General features: G+C 42.3%; 2 protein-coding genes across 3 annotated transcripts in view; one reads left to right on the forward strand and one right to left on the reverse strand.

Moving 5' to 3' along the window:
- Positions 1-2,721: 2,721 nt before the first annotated feature.
- On the reverse strand, positions 2,722-19,020 carry AP5M1 (adaptor related protein complex 5 subunit mu 1). Of its 2 annotated transcripts, none has more exons than XM_040969833.1 (8): positions 18,716-19,020; positions 14,405-15,050; positions 11,534-11,761; positions 10,157-10,296; positions 9,377-9,462; positions 9,165-9,283; positions 6,569-6,665; positions 2,722-3,387 (listed from the first exon to the last, which is right to left on the reverse strand). In XM_040969833.1, the coding sequence occupies exons 1-8, from the start codon at positions 18,787-18,789 to the stop codon at positions 3,305-3,307; spliced, it is 1,473 nt and encodes a 490-aa protein (XP_040825767.1). In that variant the 5' UTR covers positions 18,790-19,020; the 3' UTR covers positions 2,722-3,304. The 2 variants fall into 2 exon arrangements, with proteins under 2 accessions (XP_040825767.1, XP_040825768.1); XM_040969834.1 differs by lacking the exon at positions 18,716-19,020 and adding an exon at positions 15,937-15,992.
- A 6-nt stretch (positions 19,021-19,026) lies between these two features.
- Positions 19,027-21,817, forward strand: part of EXOC5 (exocyst complex component 5) — a 44,213-nt gene continuing 41,422 nt past the window's right edge. Inside the window, exon 1 of the mRNA XM_040969832.1 lies at positions 19,027-19,460. Within this exon, the coding sequence (XP_040825766.1) occupies positions 19,434-19,460 (27 nt within the window). The 5' untranslated portion in view covers positions 19,027-19,433. The remainder of the gene's footprint in view (positions 19,461-21,817) is intronic.

The raw sequence follows: 21,817 nt of genomic DNA on the forward strand, positions 1-21,817 counted from the left end.
TGAATCCTTGCTGAATAAACCTGTCATTCAAGAAAATTATTTCCACTGAACTTAGCAGAGGATTGAAGGTATTTGCATAACAGGGACCAACGCACTTCAGCCAGGTTAAAAGGTTCAGAATTCATCCCATGTTTAGCTTTTTGCCTCCTTTTCCTTTCAGCAGCCCGGTACAATGGTTTCTAATCTGATAATACAGCTAACTATCTAAATGATGTCAGAACAGGAAAGTATTGCGAAGTTTGCATGAGGGATGGATCAATTTCACTTTCAGTAACTCCTAAATCTGATTTGTTGGAATTTAACATGTAATCCGAAAAAAGTCCCTTAAACCTGAGGACCGTTTATTAACACCCCTGTTTTGACCTTTGTCTCGGGTAAGCCTTCTCCTGCGACACAGCCCCTGTCGAGGTTCTGGAAGGCAAGACACCTCCCTCGCCCCATAGCACAGGAATCTCGGGATGCCCCTGAATATGGAGGATGTTTGAGGACTGCAGCCAAAACTAGAACAGTATCAGTTTTTATATAAAATGACTGCTTTGAAAGATCTTAAGTCATAGAGTATATAACTATCAAAACTTTAACCCAGTACAAGTGCTGACTTGCCATGAAAAAAATTAAACTATTTTATGTGACAGACTAATGTCTAATAAAAAAATTGTTTCAATTATTCTCCGAAGAGTTGCTCACTAAAAACTTGACATTTAATCATTCAAAAAGTACAAGCATGTCACTACTCTACAGGTATCCTAACTACTTTAAAACAGTCTTTCGAAAGTTTTGAAAGTCTTGTTACTAAACAGTGGAGAAAAAAACTGGTTTCACCAAAACACCATGAGCCCTGTTTCTACTGCTCATCCTGACATGTGCCCCCCGGCCCATTTTTTTTTTTTTTTTTACCTTTTGGGTCTACTGAAGAATAACTGCCCATTTGAAAGACATCCGACTTCATAATCATATTTTGGCACTAAAAAGGAATTTAGCAATTTTGTGTCGAGTAGGTCTGACACCATTTAAATCTTTCACTGGAAGTAGTTGCTCATATTCACTGCAAATGCAAAAGCATCTTTCAAGTTAAAAAATGCAAAGAATAGTTATCAAAGAAAATGAATAAAATCCGTAGTGAGATAATTTTTTAGAAATGATTGAAGTTTTAACCCAAGAAAGGACTCTAAGAGTGTCTTATAGCTTAGAATAAGAACGTGTCAATCACGATTAAGCTTCTGGAATCGGAATCCCTTTGAAATGCAGCTGTTTCTTCTTTAATTGTGGCAGCGGACTCTGAAGAAAAAGAAAGGTCCAGCCTTAAAGATGAGTAAGGAATACAAAATAGCTCAGGATTAGTTGTGGAGTTCAAAGGTCGCTAATTACACTAAGGAGTTCCCAGACATAGGGAAAACATTAAACAGGTCACCTACCAAACGGAAAACAGACTTTGTCTTCAGAAATGATCCTGAAGTGACAGGCTTCTAGAGAAAATCAAAAGCATTGCAGTGTGCCCACATGATCTCAGTGGATGCAAACCCAAGTTGGCTCAGTTCTGTGCTATACATTAGACTGGAATGGCAACAGATGGCAATCGGTTTTCCACCACCCTTACACTTTCCCAATACTCCTAGGTATTCCTCTGGTTTCTAGAAACACCAAATTATAGACCACTGGTCAAGTTTTGTTTAGGGCATGCTTATCTTGAATTTCTGCCTTCTCACTAAAAAAATGCCTGTCTATCTTTGTTATGATCCCCAAATGGTCCTGTCAATATTAATACAAGTGAAATGTTAAGCTTTGTGCTCAAGAGACTGAAAAAAAAAACTTAGGAGGCATGATATTTTCTTTTAGTGAAAGAATAATTTTTGCTACCGATTATCTATGATTAAGCTAGAATAACCAGTTCAACCCCTGGGCAGAGTCTATTGTTACTTGGGATAATTTTGAACATAGAACCTTCCAGAATTTAAGCTGTAGAAAATGAGAACTGATGATGAGTAGAATTGATCTCAATTAAAAAAAAATCATATTTCAAATCCTAAATTCATATGCACTATCCCTTTAAATTCTTATATTGCTCAAGGAGTTAGCAGCTAATTCTCTAAGCTTTTCTTTAGGAGATCCATTAAAAACATGGAACCCAAGATATAACTGGATTGAATATTAACCTATAATGCATATTCTTTAATAGTGCTGCTAATTTTATTCTGTACAAAGAACTTACCATGAATTAAGCGTTGAGGATCTTGAGATTTCATTTTTTTTCTTGAACAGTAACTTAAAGCGAACATGATCTCTGAAAACATAAGGTGATACGCAGCGCAGAGGAAAGGAGGGAATCAAGAGATCAACAAAGTGGTAGTTAGAAAATGAAAGCGACAGACAATACGCTCTAGGAGGCTAAAATAGAATTAAATGGTTCCATGGAATGGCTTTTGAAGTTTTACTTGAATTCATTCATTAAGGAATTTTACTTTCATAAAATGTGAAGAAACAATAATCTCTCAATTTATCTTAAAAAACTTATTTGCAAACATTAGATGGTTACAAATTGCTATGCTCAACTCGGGAAGGTGTCCCACCCATCTTAACGTGCCTACTGCCACCCGGCCAGCACGCTGCAGCAGCAGGTTCCCAAGCGCACTTCCAAGGGGTCTGGAGTGGAGGCAAACACCCCGAACAGAAGGACGCCTGCACGCGTCGGCAGCGCACAGGCCAACATGCGGACAAGCAGGATGATGCAGGTTCTTTATTAGCGCACAGGAGAGTTTTAAGAGCAGGACAGCACAGGCATAGTTCTCCACTGTCTCCATCGGCTGCCGGGTGGTTTCTGGCAGTTAACATGCTGAACGAAGAGCTCAGTACTTGAGCTGGAAGAGCTGAGCGCTGTCTTGCACGTCTTCCACAAATTACTGCAGCAGCGGCCTCCAACTCCGCACTCAGAAGGAGCCAGACCTCTAACCCAGGGAGGCTCAGTGTAGGAAGGAGCTGCGATTGACTGGCAATGTCTGTCGCGCCGAGGCAGGGCAGGAACATGAGGGGCATAGTGGCCCCGGAGGAGTCTGCAGGGAGCCAAAGTGATTCACTCTTTCTCCCTCTTGTGAATCACACTGTGCAAGATTAAAACGACATTGCCCTTGAAAATGGTCCTGTAACAAATGTCAGACTAAAAAGATCAAGTCAAAGGATTTTTTCTAATTAAAAATCAGCCAATGATTTTTCATTCACAGGTCATGAATCTGGGGAAAAAAAACCCCCAATTATGATATCATTTAAACTATGTTACCAGTATTGTAAGTCCCATTTACATATGAGAAAATTATAGCAACAAGGATCCATATGTTACTGGAGCAGGAGCTTTAGAATTCCAGATGTAGTAATCAGAAGAAATTAGTTTCCGATCTAAGAGAAACAAAAAAAAAATTATTATATCTCAGCAAAAACTTAACAAAAGTAGGCATGATCTTTCGAAACAGTGGAACACAATCATTTTTAGGTAGTATGTTTAAGACACTCATGTTGATTCTATTTTACCAAGGTTTTGTTCACTTTTCAAAACTTTACAAATAGGGGTTGAGATGGGGAAGACCTGAGTTCAGTTCCCAGTTCATAGATCTGGCCCCACGCCAGCTGGAAGCTACTATGGGCAACCAGAGAATCACTCCACATAGGAAGGGTGTCTCTCTCTCTCTCCCTTTTTGCCTCTCAAAAAAAGCAAATTAAAATTAAAATAAGAGGTAACTTATAGACAGCAGAATCAAATCTGCATTAGGCATTAACAAAACTATAAAAACATACAGTGGGAATCAGGAGCGATCCTGACAGCTGCTTAACAGGAGGTCATGTGCACAGGGCAGGTGGGAACCCCAGAGTGGAGCAGGTGGACAGGAGGAGGCTTGTATCCCAACCCTGGAGACTCCCAGATCCTCACCTAGGACTGTCAGCACGGGCACCAAGGTCTACATCCCAACTGCCAAGGAGAATACTGGGAAATGGAATGCCCTTGTAGGCCGAGAACTCTTGAGGTCATCCATTCCCTTTCAGAACTCCCACACAGGATGGAAGAAGCCCAGATCCTTCCTCACAGGATCTAATGTCATCAGAACAATAGCCGGGAGCCCTGAATGGTCCTCAGAAACAGAAGAACAGTAAAATTCCTTTGGGACTTGGGACGGGAGCTTTCTCTGGTCCTTAGTTCCAGCTTTGGATCCCCACCCTCTCTTTCAATGACCTCCGGAAGCACCTCCCCCCCCAATTAATCAGATTAGATAGACAGAGACCAATAAGCAAAGCTTAGAACAGACAGGAAATGATCAGCTTGGATTCACATATACCTTACTAGGTAGGACACAAAGGTTAGTTACTCCTCACTAAGGTACTGAAGATTTCTTTGCACACCCTCCTAAAACTTTTCTGTGCCCCAATCGTTAACATATGCCTTGCTAGAATTGTAAGCCTATTTGAACTATCCTAAATTCACCAAGTTCAGTAAAAATCATGGTTCAATACTATAAGGTGCTAAATACAAAAATTAAAATAGACACGAGAAAGCTGAATAATACCCTATAACCATCTTAAGCTGTATAGCAGCCGGCTGTGTATAAACTAAAATTGAAATGTCAATGAAGTAGTCACAGGATGAGGTTAAGAACTTCCATTTTTCTTTTTTTTTTTTTTTGGTTGTTGTTGTTGTTGTTAACATTGTATTATGTGATACAGTTTTATAGGCACTGGGGATTCTCCCCACCCCTCCCATTCCCCTCCCCCCATGGTGGATTCCTCCACCTTGTTGCATAACCACAAGAACTTCCATTTTTCTAACATATTAGTCACTCAATACCATGTCAATTAACTCCATAATGTTGTAAATTGTTGTTGATGTTGTGTTGTGAGTTTTCATTGGAGGGGATGATATTCTGCCAGGTGTATTCTCAGACCAGAGATGGTCTCCCCAAGAAACTGTTGAACTTATCTGGACAATAAGATGCTGGACTCCATGCATGGCACATGCTTGCAATGAGGGAATCATGACTGGATATGAACTGTACTACTGCAACAATGTGGAGGAATCCAACATGGGGGGAGGGCATAAGGAAGGGTTGGGGAATCCCAGAGTCTATAAAACTGTGCCACAAAATGAAATAAAAAAAATTAAAATACAGGCTTTTCAGTTATTGAATAATCCATCTTTGAGCTTGCATGAAATATCCCTCTTTTATGACAAATCTACCATTTCTTTAGGTAAGAAGACGCCTGTCATGATAATTAATTTATATGGGCATTTTCATTCAATAAAATTCATATTCAAACACAGGAAAGCAAAGAATACTGACTTAGGCTGCATTACTACTCTATACCAACAATTCAGTAGTCCTGTGTTCCATACTTTTTTTAAAATACTGAGGTCAATTCTTGTCCTATTCTTCCTATTTCAGGGATCCCAGTCCTCAGAATAATAAATACGAGGGGCGGCACTTTGTGACTCAGTGCCATGGTTTCTGTCACGGGTGGGGATCCCACATTCCATGGGCCCGACTGCTCTCTTTATGATGTAGCCTCCTGCTGATTTGCATCTGGAAGCCAGCAGATGAAGGCCTTGGGCCCTTGATGCTCACGGGAGACCAGCAATGACCTCTAGATCCCTGGCTTTGGCCTTGGCCAGCTCTGGCTGTCATGAGCATGTGGGGAGTGCACTAGTCGGGCGGGGGGAGGTTTCTCTTTTAACTAAAAATAAAATAAACATGCAAAGATTACCTAAAAGTATTATCATCATATTAAGAATTTTAATGAGGATTATCCTTATCTAAATATAATAGTTTATTTTCTTTAACGTATGAGGCAAAATATTTTGCCTTAAGTTTAACTACTTCATTCTAGCCACTTTTCTATCGTCACACACACACACATATATATCTTTGAGCAGAATAGATTATTTTCTTCATTTTATTTGCATGAAAACTCATAGAGGTTTTCCAACAACCAATAAATTCACTGAAGGTAAGAAATAATCATCTTACTGCCTTTTCATTGGCAGAATAAGATGCTAAATATTACCTATTACATTGATAAATATTATTTACATTTTAAATAATCATTATTGCTAACTTCCACTGAATCTCACTATATGCTAAGCATGTAGCATATAGATCATGTAACTGCCTGGTCAACATAATCTTATGTTTCAGAATAACTATGAGGTAAACAATACTATTATTATAGATCAGGAAATTAAAACTTCAAAAGTTCACTAATTTCCTTAAAGATGCCAGTCCCAAATCCTTGCCTGCCCGTATCAAAGCCCTGTGAGTCACTCTGAATAAAAGGGCCGAATGACTGCAACCAACGCAGAACAAACCCAACCTCACACTAAAGCTCATTCTTCCCACTGCTGCTCAGCTGAGCATTTTACACAAAACCGCACAGAGCAAAGTTAACAAACTGTTCTGTCGGGTGAGGTCAGGCCAGATTAAAAAAAACTAGATTTGGATTATTTTTAAACCTTAAATTCTGTTCATTTTAATTTTATACAATAGTTACACAACATTTTAATCCCGTCAAGCTGGTCTGAATCTACACAACTCACGTGTACTTATTTTTGGTTTTCCTGATGCAAAAACTTGAACAGAATGCTGATCCGCGTAACAGCCAGTGAGTGTGTAATCCAAGATCCTAAAATGAAGCTAGGAAACAGAGAGAAATGTACCAAACTGAAGTGGTGATCTGGTAAAAATTTAAAAGAAAGGTCATATTTCCGATTTGACCTTATGCAGTTCACAAATACGAAGCTGTGTGGTATATATACACGTATCTGCCTTCGCATCAGGCTTGTTTCTTCGTATGATGCTGTTACGAGCTGCTTGATCGGTGCCAAGCACCTCACCAACACCACTCTATCCATTCTGTTCTCAGTCATCACTGGACTTACGGTGAGGCAGGGTGTTACTAACAGCAAGGGATGACCCGCAGCCCGTGCTCTCCAGCCACACTTCTTACCATCAATATTTTATTCTGAGTACATCTATTCTATTGGCACATATTTATAGATTAGACATTGCAGACAAGACAACAAATGAATGAAATTCACATCACCTCTATCTTCTTGGTACACCAAATCTAGTTTGTTAAATTATTTTTAACACTATGTTCAACTTATACCTATTTCTTATCTCGTATTTAATGAGTAGTTAAGGCTCTATTTTTACCATGGCTCTCAGAACATTTCTTTGCTTTTCCCTTCTCTTTCTGCTTGTGACTCCTCTTTCATGACAGGATCACAATCATTAACTTACCCCTTTCATTTGGAATATTAATATAACTATAAAATTTTTTGCCTCTAGTTTTTCACTCACCTTCTTCACATTCAATCCAGACTGACATTCATAAAATGTAATGTTGTGAAAACCACTTTATACTTAAGAAAGTATATCATCCAAAGACATAAAAGACTCAATCATTTTATAATACAAAGGTAAATTACGGATCCAGCATTATACAAATTACTATTCTAACACTGGTTCCTTAATGTTTTAAAAAAAATTTATTCATTTACTTGAAAGGCAGCATTACACAGAAAGAAAGAAAGAGACAGACAGAGAGACCCTTCATCTGTTGGATCACTCCCAACAGCCAGGGCTACATCAGGCTAAATCCAGGAGCCAGGAGCTTCCTCTGTGTCTCGCACATGGGTGCAGGAACCCAAAGACCTGGGCATCTTCTCTGTTTTTCCAAGTGCAATAGCAGGGAGTGGGATACGAAGTGGAGCACCTGAACTGGTGTCCATATGGATCTAGCGTTCCAAACAGTAGTTTAACCTACTGTGTCACAACTCTGGCCTCTGGCCCCCTTCTTCATTTTAAGTCATTTTCTACACCTGAACAAGAGTTGGTCAGTCTTCAAAGTTTCAAACTCAAGGGCCAGCGTGATAGCTACTCTACAGACTAGGTGGAGAGGTCCATAAGCGTTATTTCCGTCAGAGACCACGGAGGCTCACAGAAGTGTTTCATAGCAGTAGAAAGAGGCCAGAGAAAAAAAATCTCACACTTAAGGAAACCATCATGCAAACTGGAATGTACAGTGGTGGAGTAATGGAGACTACCATATCCAGATGTGTAGACACAATGCAGCATGCATCCTTACTTCCAAACAAAAGATGGACTCTCAATGAAAGCGTTGAATATATCTAGACAATGGGATCATGGACTGTCTGACATTGTTTGTACCGGCAATGTTGGGGCACACTTAAATAGCAAACTAATGGGATTGTAACTCCTTATTTAGAAATGTACTGTTGCAACAATATGGGAAAAATCAGTTGGGAGGTGGAATCTGGGGGAAGGGGAATCCCAGACTATACAGAATTGTACGATAAAATCCAAAAATTAAAATAAAAATTAAAAAGACAAAAACTCAGACTTGGCTCATTCATGGTTCACAGAGGAAGAAACGCAATCAAGCAAATAAATTTCAGGGTCAGCATGATGGCTCAACTGGCTAATCCTCAGCCTTCAAGCGCCAGTATCCCTTACAGGCACTGGTTCGGTTTTATGTCCTGGTTGCTCCATTTCCCATCCAACATCCTGTTTGTGGCCTGGGAAAACAGAGGTGGATGGTCCAAAGCCTTGGGACCCTGTACACTTGTGGGAGACCTGGAAGAAGTTCCTGACTTTGGATCAGCTCAGCTCTGGCTGCTGTGGCCATTCATGGAGTGAAGCAATGGATGGCAGATCTTTGTCTCTCCTTCTTTCTGAGTATCTGCCTTTCTGATAAAAATAAATAAATTTAAAAAAACCAAATTCTTGTTTGCAAAGGCCTCAGAGCTTAGCTTAAATCCCATTTTCACAGGAACGCTGTCCCTGAGTACTTTCGCCACCCTGATCCCCTCTTGTTGGAAGACCAAAAGCAACCTGCAGCTCACTGCCACATGTCATGGAAAGTCCTGAGAGGGCTAGGGCTGCGTCTCAATCTGACGAGTAAGAGTTAGAGCCCAAGGCGTTGAAAACATTTAAGTGAAATAGACAAGTGACTAATACTAAAGAACGAAAATAAATTCAAAAAGGATTTAGCCCAGACAAAAAGAATAGAATTTCAAAAAAACTGCTGGAGATCATTAAAAATCAACTATATGCCATTTAAATTCGAAGAAGGGGCTCTAATGTGGTGAGCCATTTAAATGTACTTACCTTTAAATATGCTGTACCTCCAATGCAAATTGGGTCAAGTGGTTGCTTCTCAGAACTTCTGCCTCCAAAAGTTACAGTTCCAGAAAGATTAATTTCCATTGATTTGGGAAACTTCTGGCCTAAGATCATTAAAACACCAATCAAATATTCCAAATTAAGTGGATTGTACAGCAAATGAAAGAAGGAAGAAAGATCAATAAAACCCTGCTCACCAATAATCCAAACCAATAAGCCTTTCTCTCGAAACACTTCCAGCTGGCCAAAGCTAACTTTGTATTCCAAATGTGTAATTGGACCTCTTTAAAAGAGAAAGGGACAAAATATAAGGAAAATAAAAAGATCAGACATAACAGGTTTAAGAGGCTTATCATCTTCCTACTGTTACTAAACACTACATAAGCAGATCTTACAGAATAGAACAGAATAATGAATACTAAATATCAATAAACACTGGAAACCACATAAACATTTTTGATGATACGTGATGCAAATTTCATTACTGATGCTAAACACGAAACTACAAGATTGTATAGGATATATGAATGCATCATGTGAGTTGGCATAATGTTGGAAACTGATTTTTTTTACATATCTTGTTATACTTTTAAAAAATTATTATAATGCAGAATAACTGTGCAAATAAAACTCATGAAAAAGTATGTATTGCAACTGGCTAATTCTCTACGTAATTTTGATTTGGGCTTGACTGACGAGTAAGAGAAATTGCTAGAATTAAAACCTGCATAAAACAATGCCTGTGAAAGCCATAGTGGCTTCAGTTTGTAATACATTAACAAGCTTACTGAGAAAAATGAAGATGCATTTAAAGATGTTCCTTTTATGCTTTTTATGACTATGTTTTAGTAAAGAATTAACATCTATTTGAATATGATTATTTAGATCTCCTGGTAAAAAATAAAGTAATTTACTGGGGGCAATGGGAGTGTCTAGGCATTGGTTGAAATAACGTTGTCATATTATTTTATTCCTACCTGTTATAAAAAGGTATATGAGCTTCACACAATTCAAAACTGTTTTTTACACTTTCATGAAGTTTTAAATTAACTGTTATTTTTAGGTGTGTGTCTTCCTCCTTTATTTGATAAAATCCTAAAATTGGTGGGACAGGGACCTGAAAACAAACATAAACAAACTTTATATTTTTCAGGATAGTGTATATAAAATATCAGCAGTACTAGATACTATAAACATCATATTGTATATTATATATCCTGAATGTGATACATATCTATTATACATATATTATTTATTATATACAGATACGATTTAATGACTAATGGGTAACTATTGTTTTGACAACAGCTGTAACAGATTTACAATCATTCTAACTGCGGGATTCTTCCATCGCTTTCTGTTCACACAGATGAGGAAGATGTCCTTACAACGATGGACAGCATCTTCCTGCTCCTGCTCTTGCTTGCCCACGCTCCCTTCCTCTGGGTTCTCCGACTTGCAGCATAGAAGTGTCACTCAACAGATTGGTTGCTGCATTCCTGCCCACAGCTCCTGCTGCTCCTTTTGTGTTCTGTGACCTTTCCCACTCCCAGGCACAGCAAATTATTAGACTGGTCATCATGATGCAGGCTAGAGTGATTAACTCTTCCTGGTATATGTGAAGTAAGACACAGACAAATTCTATTTATACAGTGCAAGTTCAAGAGATGTAAGGTCAGGAGAAAGCAGAGAAAGATAACTGAAAAAGAACGGCTTATTCCCCCTAGGTTAGCTTACGCAGGCTTTTGTTTTTTCAGTTTGCTGATTCACAAGCAGGACAGAGACAAACAGTACAGTGTAAAAGAGATTGGGCTTTGGGGAGTCTTTAAAACATGGATTTAAATTAAAGCTGTGCTATTTCTCAGTTATATAATTGAGCTTCTCTAAGACAAAACGCAGATAATAAAAATTGTTCCAAAGTACCAGAGAAAATGCACGTAAAGTCTCCAGAATATGGTCTGACAAACAGCATTACTCAGTTAGTGGTAATGGTAATATATTATATACAGTAATGTATACTTGCATTTAAGTAACGTTACATATTTGTAAATAAGATTGCCTTGGACTAGAGGTATCTTATACTCATTGTTAAAACCATGAGTAAATCATACAAGAATCTATCCTCTGATCATGGATTTTTACCAGGGAATATTAAACAAATAATTCAATGACCACAAACTGCACAGCACTGACAGCCACCAGAGACAAGCGAACTGAATTTCCATCTTCATTCTTCAATAACTGGTAAATAAACTCATAAAAAGTTTTCATTTGCAACAAGAATATAAATAATTTGCTTACCCACAGTTACCTGTAAAGATTAGCAAAGTTTCACCTTGTCCAGGATTGTTTACCTGGGAAGTATAGTAGCACAAGTTGAATGACTCCAGAGGTGGAATGAATGGGAACTTGTAAGGTCCACTAAATGCAGAATCATCCATTCCATCTACACTACTAGAAGTCAGTATGGCAGAGTCCAAAGAAGTCACACAAGGATGAGCTAAAATATCCTGCAGTGGAGATCCATTGGTGGGGAGATTCAAGCTGACGGTTACATTTGGCATGACTCCTTCCAAATCACACTGCAATATCAACAGAAACAGGTGTTACCAACATCTCTGATCTTGACAGATACTTAGAGACAGTAAAACAAGCAAACATGAAAAATATCACTAAAACTTAACAATATTGTTCACACTTATCAAATCAATCCCTAACAATCCAATTTTTAAAAAAGATTTTTATTTTTATTGGAAAGGCAGATTTACAGAGAAGGAGAGACAGCAAGATCTTCCATCTGCTAGTTCACTCAACTGGCCACAGCAAACAAAAGAGAGAGAAAGACAGAGAGAGAGAGAGAGAGAGAGAAAAGAATCATAACCTTTCTTCCAGACACAGACATTAGAGGTAGTGAGAGCAAAGATGAAAACCTCAGTCTACTGGCTTTTGTTTCTACAAGGCTAAGACAAAATGAAGATAATCAGATTTCTATTTACAATGAGCATTATAGGGACACTCCTTTAAATATTAAATTAATGAAGTACTCAAATGTTTGGCAAATAGCTAAGCAATTTACTTAGAACCTTAGTACTTAGTGTGTAGACTACAGTACAGCCGAAACCCCGACATCCCGCCCTCCAAGATGGACTTTCTTCAGCAGCAGAGACAGAGACAGCGAGCTCTCCTGTTTGCCAGGTGACTCTCCCCTCAGCCACAACACCCAGGACTGTGCCAGGTCCAAGTCAAGAGCATGGAACTCTACCCAGGTCTCCTATGTGAGCGGTAGGGGCCAAAGACACATGTCATTTTCTGTTGTTTTCAAGTGCATTAGCATGGTCTGGATTGAATGTGGAGCAGCCAAGTGTTTTAAGAACTGAGCCATTATGCAGCCATTTATCTATATCCATATCTATATCTATATCTATATTTATATCCATATCTATATGTTTTTTAAGGAGAAAGTTTCTAAAGAAAAAAAATTTTCCATCATGGTAATCTGATTCAAGACTAAAATTGAGAACCAAAATCCAAAATTCCATAAACAATAAATTGAAGTCCACCTGTTAATGAACTGAGATATTTAAATAGTATATTGATATTATATTATACAATAAGTTATGTGTTGTCGATGAATGAAAAATGACCAGAAATGGTAAATTTTCATGCTTCACCTTACTGAACTTATAGGGGAAAAATGTGAAATTACTTTAAGATTTCTGAATGATATAATCTATAAAAAATCTGGGGCCTTTTATAAATAGAATGTCTTTCCGACCATGACAGATGTGAATTTAAGAGACAGAGAAACTTTTAGGGTCACTTAAGACAGAAGAGTGATCTGATTTCCCTATCACTGCTATTCTACTTCTTTTTGCTTCAAATTTACTGTTATCTATGGGCTTTATAAAGTAAGTTTTATGTGTAAAAAGTTTATATTCAATAATGTAGAGACTAAAGGAAGATATCAGAAAAACAAACATCTAAGAGTATTATCAGATTAGAGAGGAAGTTTGTTCAGGAGATTTTAAGTTTGGACCATTAGTCAACATAGCAATAATCCTTGCTAAGTGTGTTAGGACTTCCATTCATTTTTCTCCTATTTCCAAACCTTAAACCAAAGAATCGTATAGTAATCTATTAACTTGTTTGAATAAAACCAGAGCCCTTTAAAGTGATCTCAGGTGTCCTGTCAGACTTGCCTGTTCCACTCCTGCAGAGAGGGAACATATGTAGAGCGATGTCAGTGTGTCACAGATTGCTAGTACTCTCAGCAAGCAGCACTGAACTCACGCCCCACAAAGGTGGTCTTGCTGAAATGCTTGGATGGAACAGAATAGTGGAAATGATGCTGCGGGAGTTCCCAGTCAATAACAAAAAGTACAAGTTATTTCTTTTTCTCTTGCACACCATTCAAATGGAGGGAAGCCAGCTATGTGTGAGGACACTCGGGGAGCCTGTGGGCAGGTCCACATGGTAAGGAATGGAGGCCTCCCTCTGATCACCAGCACCAACCTTTGCCATCCTGTAAGTTGCGTTGCAAGTATGGGTGGCCTTGGCATCTGAGGGTGAATGCTGTGCATCAGCAAACAACATTGGACCGAGATATTCAGGGAAAAAATGGTCTACGCTGAGCACTAAGACCATATTTGGGGGGCCCGAGCTTTTTCTTTGCCTAATAGTATAATAGCAATTTATACCACATTAACAATTTATAAACCATTAACTGTGTATTGGGTATTAAAAAGAATTTTGAAGTGACTTAGAGTATACGGGAAAATATACACAGGGTATATGCAAGAAAAATATCCAAGTTTTTGGTATCTTAGGGGGGTTCTGGAACCAATCCTCTGTGGGTAGGGGTAACTTTACACGTTCCGGCCCCAGTCAAGCCATCAGGTAACTATTAGCCATAACACATTCAGACTGTACCTTGTAAGAGATTCAATCCTCCAAATTCGCAGCTGGGCTGCTCCTGGAATTCTGACCCACACAAACTATGATGACAATTTATGCTCATCCTGGAGTTAATGGGACAATTCAGGACCCGACAATTAATGTAATGGGTAAGGAATGCAAAAGGAGAAAATTTTGCATGACTAAAATCTAATTAATGCTGCTGAAGATTAAAAGTAGGAGTATAATCAAACAACGTCAAACAGTCAGCAACCGTGACTTTTCTTCCCGTCTGCACGGGGTACTGTACCGCAAGTGCCAGAGGCTCTCACCTTGCACGTGACGACTCCCACAACTTGCCAAGTGTCTGCTATATCCTGTTTCCCATATTGCATGGATTTTATCTTCTCAGTGATAGAAATTGAAACTTGTGGTTTTCCTTTGTACGTTCCAGCTCTCCAGGCTGGCTGTTTCTGTGGCTGAGTCACAGAAGTCAAGCTAACATTATCCAGTACGTTTTGTAAGTTGGCATCTAATAAAGTGCCAAACGGGCAAGTCTGTAGCAGTAAGTCAGGCAACTGGCTCAATTTCGTGTTTAGGTCCGTGTCATTTTTTTGACCTGAGGAAAGAAAATCCTGTATCCCAAAAAGCAGTTCCAAGCCTTGTGAAATCCCGCTAATGCTAATTAACGGTGGACGAGGGCACAGAGCCTGTTCAACCAGTGGGACACAAGCATATATCATGTTATTCTGCAGAAAAGCAACCACCGGCCAGAGTTCTTCACCTCCCACGGGGAGTCCATAGACGGAGGTTTTATTGACGTGCGAACAGCTATCGCGACTCTGCATGAAGGTCTCATCGTCATCCAGTAAGCGAAGTTCGAACAGCAGCGCTCTGAGAAAGGGCCCGTCTTCAGGGATCGGCACGTAACTTGCTCTGTTGAGGATGCTGGCTCGTTTCTCTACAGTCGGATACCGTCTGTATTATGGAAACAGAAACATGATTTTTCCAGGTAAAAAAAAAAATTAGGAATTAAAAAAAAAACCACCCAAAACACAAGGTAAATAGTAGTAACAATTAAACACATAACAAATTCATACACGCTCCCACAAAAGGCAATGACCTAAAACATTATATTACATGTTAAGTACCACAGCAACCTTTTCATGTTTGGGGTTATCACAAAATATAAAGTATCATTATTTACTATTGAATATGTTTCCTTCAACAGTTATTTCCTTTTCACATTTACAGAGGACAGGATTCTAATTCAAAATCCTTGTTTTGCAGCCACTCCGATTTCCCCCTGCTAGACCAGGAGCACGATGCAGGACCACTGTATGCGTTTGGATGGATTTTTACCCTCGTGATTTCATAGGGCCAATGACGTCGTTCGATTTAACCCTCTAGCATTGTGGATTTGCTAAGCTGAAATGACACTTTACAATGGACTGTTTTCTTCCACTCAACCTGCAGTGAATAGAAGGTACTGAGTCTTCTTGCCAACCCTACAACACCATGGAAGATCCTTTTAGTAACAGTGACTTCCCTCCACAGGCCTGGAAGACACTGTGAGCCAATGAACGAATACCTGAGCATCTCCAGGTCAAACAAAATTCTAATTCACTCCCTCCTCCTCCTTTTTGAAAACACAAGAAAAGACTCTTTTGCTTATTTAAAGAATCCTGTTAAATCACATTTTCCTATCTCTCTAAAAAAAAAAAAAAACAACCAGTTTTCTACCTTCCCTTTTCCTTAACTTCAAAGTCAAGAACAAGGTCTTTCACGAGCTTTTAACCTCTGCATAAGCCGCCTAACATCTGTAAGCTAGCTTACTTATAAAAGAAATGGGATGAATACAAACCAGTTTTACCAATAGTCGATAGCATAGCTGACTAAAACAATTTTTTTTCCTCTAATTCTGACGTACTTCCTTAATGGAGAAAGCGGAAAAAATAAATATCACATCAGTAACGAGCCAGCAAGTAAATGACACTTCTTTCTCAAAGTTTCTGAATTAGAAGAGCAGAAAACTCTGGACTGAACGCTAGTCCAATGTACTATTCTCCATTTCTAGAATAATTCTAGAAGGCTCTTATGGATAAAAACTTCGGGATGAAAAGAAAGATAAGAGGTTAGTCTTACACAACGCCTTAATAGAGGCTCAGTACAGATTTTGCTCAATGATTCAACCTGTTATTTCATACTGATTTTCTTCTTTTTTTTTTCAATAAAAGATTTATTTTGCTTGAAAGAGTTACAGAGAGGGGGTGGGGAACAGAAAGAGAGCGCTCTTCTATTGGGTTGCAGCATCCGGATTGAGGCCAGCCCAAGCTGGGAGCCAGGAGCTTCCTCAGCTTCCCACGTGGCTGCAGCGGCATGGGCTGCAGGCCATTCTCCACTGCTTTCCCAGACCATTTGGAAGTGCAGCAGCCATGACTCGAACCGGGGCCACCTGGGATGCCAGTGCCGCAGGCAGAGGATGAGCCTGCTGTGCCATGGTGTTGGGTCCCTGTTTTATCCTCTCTCTAAAATAGGAATCAGCCCTTATACAGCGCTACAATTATGACGTACAGCAGCAACCTAAATCACACTTCAGCTGATGCTATTTAGCATCAGTAATTTGCTTTAAATAAGATTTAATTTGTTTTATTAAATGTTAATGATGGCCATTGTCCTTAGCCTCACCCATGGATAAGCTGTGGCACATGCTGCTTGTCCTTAGAGGTGAGAACATGGAAAATGATAATTAGTTTGTTCGAGACACAGGAGTCAAGTGACAGACGGGTTATCTGAATCCAACGTGGTGTCTCTGTGCAGATGCTGGGAAGCTCACCAAGCATAATTACATTTTTCTTCTAAAATACTGAGTGCAGTAGGAAAACAACCTGAAAGCTACTTTTAAGTAGTATAAACCCTACCTCTAAGATCTAAGGTAAGTGACAAAGTCACAGGTGTAAAAGCAGTGTGGTCCCTGGCACAGGGCAGATCATCCAATGGACTGGTGCCTCTATGGGGGCCACAGCAAACAGCATCAATGGCTCCACAAACCAATGAAGATCAAATACACTGCTTGCAAGAGGATGTCGGGAAAACTGGCCCACAGGAGGGTGGAAAACAAAACGGGACTCCACTTAACACTGTATCCAAAGATGCAATATAGACGACTGAAGGCCTAAAGGAAATAGATAAAACAAGGAAAGTAAAACAAGAGAATGCCGGAAGACCTCTCTGGCAAATAGAAGCAGAGAAAGACTGCAATAAAACACCCAAATTTCATGTTAACTATTTGCATAAATATTAATGATTTCTGTGTAAGGGTAACCTAAAGCCACATGGCGGTGATAAATTAAAAAAATATAGGTGAAATACCAATAACCTGACATGGTGCTAATGTAAAGAACACACAAGGAACTCCTACAAATCATGAGAAACACGGCAACTTTCAAAGAAAAGTTTCCATTCAGTGGAGAGGAAACCAAGGGCTAGGATTCATTTTGGCAAAACTCAGGCTAAGGAAAGGATGGAGAGACAGAAGCCCTGCTTCCTGCTGGTGGGTGAGTAGATGGGAAAGCTTGGGGGTGCAGCAGGGACCTGTCTCGGGGTGCGTCTGTCCGCAGTGTCCTGAGCACTGCGCTAGGGACGGTGTCCCATGGAGGAGACACACCGCGGAGTCCCCCAGGGAGGCAGAGCCAGGGTCTAGAGCCTGCATCGCCCAGCCCATTGCTTATGTCACCTGAAACACACAGGAATACAAACAAAAGGATCAGGTCAAATGGATCTGAGCTCCCGTGAGAAGGAGACTTGTTTAATTAGGTAACCAGGGAATACGTAAATAAAACAAGGCTAATAAGCCACGGACCGAAGAATAGGAGGAACCTCCTGCACTTGGGGTCCAACTTGGGGTCTGGTATCCTTCAGCAAAACTCTATAAACTCCAACTCTCATGTTCCTCACGAACAGCGACTGTCTAGGTTAGAAAGGAGGAAGTATTGAATCTCATCTTGCCAATCACTTTTCATGTAAACTTCAACTGCACTACGCTGGGTCACTCATCATAGCGCTTTCCTCAGAGAAGAATTCAATTCTCAGCAAAGGAAAACTGTTAGTGGCCGCGTGGCTAACAGATGAAGGTCATTTAGTAGACCGTCACTCTCATCTTACGAATTCTCCTTACCCAAGCCGTTTGGACAATATCTGGCAAATTGTAAAGTGGGACCCGACCACTCATCCCACCTCAGAAAAGGGGGTTATAATTTAATTTTGTAAGTTTTCTTCCAGCAAAGACAAACATTGGAAATCGAAAACAATCTGATGCGGTCCACCAAGGGTTCTGAGCTAAAGCGTCCTAGAGCGATTTTTATCCACGGAAAGTGTTTGGCGTTCAGTTGTCCCCTCCCTTTCTGCATCGCCCCCTCGCGATCCGAAGCAGGTGAATTCTAAGGTACAAGAACACTAGCGTGGGTGGAAAACACAAGCCGTGGGGTCCGCGCCGGGCACCAGCTCCCGTCCCTCTCGCAAGCACTGCGAGGGTCAGCGTTAGCGGTCACCCACGTCTCCGCTTTGCAGCTGGGCGTTTCGGGGACCTCCTGGGTGGGCACCTCCACACCCCGCTCTGCCCCATCACCCCTCAGCGCCGTTACCTGGAGAACCTCACGGAGCCACACGGCGGAGTGCCCGGCTCGTGCCTGATGACCCACACGGCCCGCTGGGCCATGGTCAGCCGCTGGCCTTAGCGCATCCCCTCAGCGAGGTGGCCAGCGCGCACCGGCTTCCTCCGAGGGACCCCCACCCCCACCCGCCGCACCCCAGACCGGTGGGCTTCGGAGAGACACAGCGCCAGGCCCCCCTCAGGCGGGTGACACAGCGCAAGGTTCTAGGAACCCGCTCGTAGAAGCTTCACAACCGCCCTGAGTCCCCACCCAACGACCCCCGCCTCCCCGGGACGTTCTTCCTCGTCCAGCCCACTTCCGGGATGGTGGCCCGCGAGCCCCAAGCTTCCTCCGCCTCCCGAGCGCGAAGCCCCGGCTCGGTGGGCCCCGCCGCCCGCGACGCTCGCCCGCCCCCTCCCGACCGCCTTCCCGGGCGGCGCGCAGCTCCACTTCCGGCGTGTGAGGCGGTGACAATGGGAGCGGCGCGGGCGGCGCCGGGAGGCAGCTGACAGGCGTCTGCGGCTTCGCTTCATGGCCGCTCTCCCGTGGCGCCTGGGCTCGGGAAGGAGTCGGGGAGCCCGCCGCGGCCCGGAGCCCGAGCCGCCGAGCCGCCAGGCCGAGCGGGGGAACGTGTGCGCGGCGCCGCTGGGGCGCAGCATGTGAAGGGAAGACGGCGGGCAGCGCGGGCCGAGCCTCTCAGCCGGCCGGGATGGCCACGACGGCCGAGCTCTTCGAGGTGGGGTCCGGCGCGCGGTCCCCGGGGGGCGTCGGCAGGCCCGGGGCGGGCGGCCGGGCCCGAGGCGGTGGGCAAGCGGGCTGCGGGGGCCGAGGGGCGCGGCGGGCCGTGTGCTCCGGGCCCCCCGAGGCCGAGGGACGCGTGTCTGGGGCTGCGGGCCGAAGCGGGGCGCCCGGAGCGGGTCAGGGAGGGGACGGGGGTGTTGGGTTGGCTTTTGGACGGTGCAGGCCCGGTTAGCCCTTCCGACAGGAGGAGGGAGGCGGAGCCGAGATGCGGGTTGGGGTCGGCAGGCGTTCCGAGGCGCTTCTAGCACCGACAGGTGCCGGAGCCCCGGGTCCCGCCGTGGCTTTCCTCGAGCCCGTTCGGGCTCTGAATGAACCCTGGACGTTTTCATTTCGTGCAGAATCCGGTGAAAGAGACGGGGCGTAGGGGAGAGTAGGCGAAAGCCAAGTGGGGACCACAAAGGCAGGAAACATCTCCTCCTAGCCTGAAAAGAAAGGAAAAGAGGCTTTGGAAAAGAGAAAGGAAGGGAGGGCTCCTTATTTTTTTGCTTGCTTCTTGGGGGGGGGGGGTGTGCTCGTGTCTCTTATTGAGTAACCAAAGTGTGAGTAATACTCGGACACACACTGCGCGGCTGCTACGTGCAAAATTTCTCCTTCGGCGAAAATTGTTCCTTCTTTCTGAGAGTCAGCAGGTTTTGTGACTTCAACTCCTGACTCAGAGTTTGCATGCCAGCTGAGATTTTCCTGGCGTGTTTTGTCTGAGCGTGTGACCACCTGACTTGACGTTTGTCCCCTGGGGCCACTCACCGTTGGGGACGCCTCTTAAAGTCACTGTGGGGGTTCGGCTTCACCGCCAGGACTTTTTCTTAAGTCTGTGGAAAGAAACTGCGAGACACGAAGGTTCTGTAGGAAAGGCCTCTCGGCCGTCTTTGAATCTTAGGGGTCGGAGGGTTCCACGGGTGTTTCTGAATGTGACATAGAATAACTCATTCATCAGGTGAGGCTGTGAGAGCTTCAGAAGCAGGGGAACCCATGGGCTCCAACGCCCCGAGAGCAAATTGCTTGAAATTGTTTTCCCTGAGATTCCGGGTGGTGTTTGGACGTAGACGGATTTCAAGTGAAGATGAACAAAGAACTATGGGATGATAAGACGACCCTGATGCAGCTTTTGTTCAAAAGGTTGAAGATGAAGTAGATGAGGAAGAGCATACAGTGGAAGGAATTGCAACATGGGCAACGCCTTAAAATAAAAAAAATGTATCGCTTTAAATAATTTTACTTTATTACACAGTATGAAAAATAAACTTTACACTGGTTTGCAGGAAGTCACCATGCAGGATAACAAAATGACCGCTTCTCAGTGTTAGTACGTTTTGGACTTCATTTCATTGGCTTTGCTAAGAGGAATAAAATAGTCATTTATGAGTGAAGGATTCTAGAATATTGGGTGTTTCTTCTCGGATTTATATGTTAGAAGGGAGGGTCCAGTAGTTTCTCTGATTCCAAAAATTGGGCTGCGGGTGTGTTGACCCTGGCGTGAGGAGGTGGAGATGTCGTTCTTGCTAAGACTTTTGCTGACTTTGTTTCCCTGAGCAAGATGCTAAAGTGCTTTTGTACTTCCATGTTGTAAAGAGGTTCAACCAAGTTAGTGTCACTTGATGTAGAGACTGCAGTTACATAGTAAGATTCAGTGATGATAGAGACTATGATCTTGTGGCCAGAAGGTTCTAGAACAAATTTAAACACATCTATAGAGTTTCATTTCAAGAGGACTTTACTCCCTGCCACTTGTGGCCTGTTGCTTCATCATAACTTGAAAACATACATTTAGAATTCAGTACTCCTAGTTGAGACAGAAGTGTGGCTTTTCTGGGTTATTAGCAGACTAGTAGCCCTACCATGTTCTTTCTCTTGAATGGATTCTCGTGCTCAAGTGAGACGTAGATCTGTTAGCTTCAGGAGAAAGGAGTGGAGGGCAGAAAACAGCAACCCTCAGCCCCTGTTGCCACTTCCTGCAGCTGTGGCCTAGGATCTAGGCTGTAGGACAAGTTAGGGAGTGTCCGTGCTCTGGCTTCCCTTTCTTAGTCACAGCTGGAGGACTGGGAAGCCGAGGGCCGGATGTAGTCAAGGATACTGTCTCCATGCATCCTGGTTTTCAGGCACTGTCACACACAACTGTGTTTTCATTTTCCACACTGGAGAAGTTAAATGAACGTAAAGTGAAGCTTTTGAACCGATGATGCTTGCTTGTGTCAACTTTGCCTTTCTTAAAGTTGTGTTACTGGTGCTCGAACTCCTCCCTGAACAGAGTCGATTTCATGCATAAAGTCAAAGTTGTAGGAGATTTCCCTTGTT

This window comes from Ochotona curzoniae, unplaced genomic scaffold, assembly GCF_017591425.1.
Source record: "Ochotona curzoniae isolate NIBS_2020 unplaced genomic scaffold, NIBS_Ocur_1.0 scaffold_4701, whole genome shotgun sequence".
Taxonomy (NCBI): Eukaryota; Metazoa; Chordata; class Mammalia; order Lagomorpha; family Ochotonidae; genus Ochotona; species Ochotona curzoniae.

Excerpts from the sequence above, each read along its gene's own strand:
- AP5M1 (XM_040969833.1), bottom strand. The coding sequence starts at position 18,789 with ATGGCCCAGCGGGCCGTGTGGGTCATCAGGCACGAGCCGGGCACTCCG. Across the intron at positions 15,051-18,715 it reads GGCTCCGTGAGGTTCTCCAG|ACGGTATCCGACTGTAGAGA; the intron begins GTAACGGCGCTG and ends TCCATAATACAG. Across the intron at positions 11,762-14,404 it reads TGGGAGTCGTCACGTGCAAG|TGTGATTTGGAAGGAGTCAT; the intron begins GTGAGAGCCTCT and ends TTGATATTGCAG.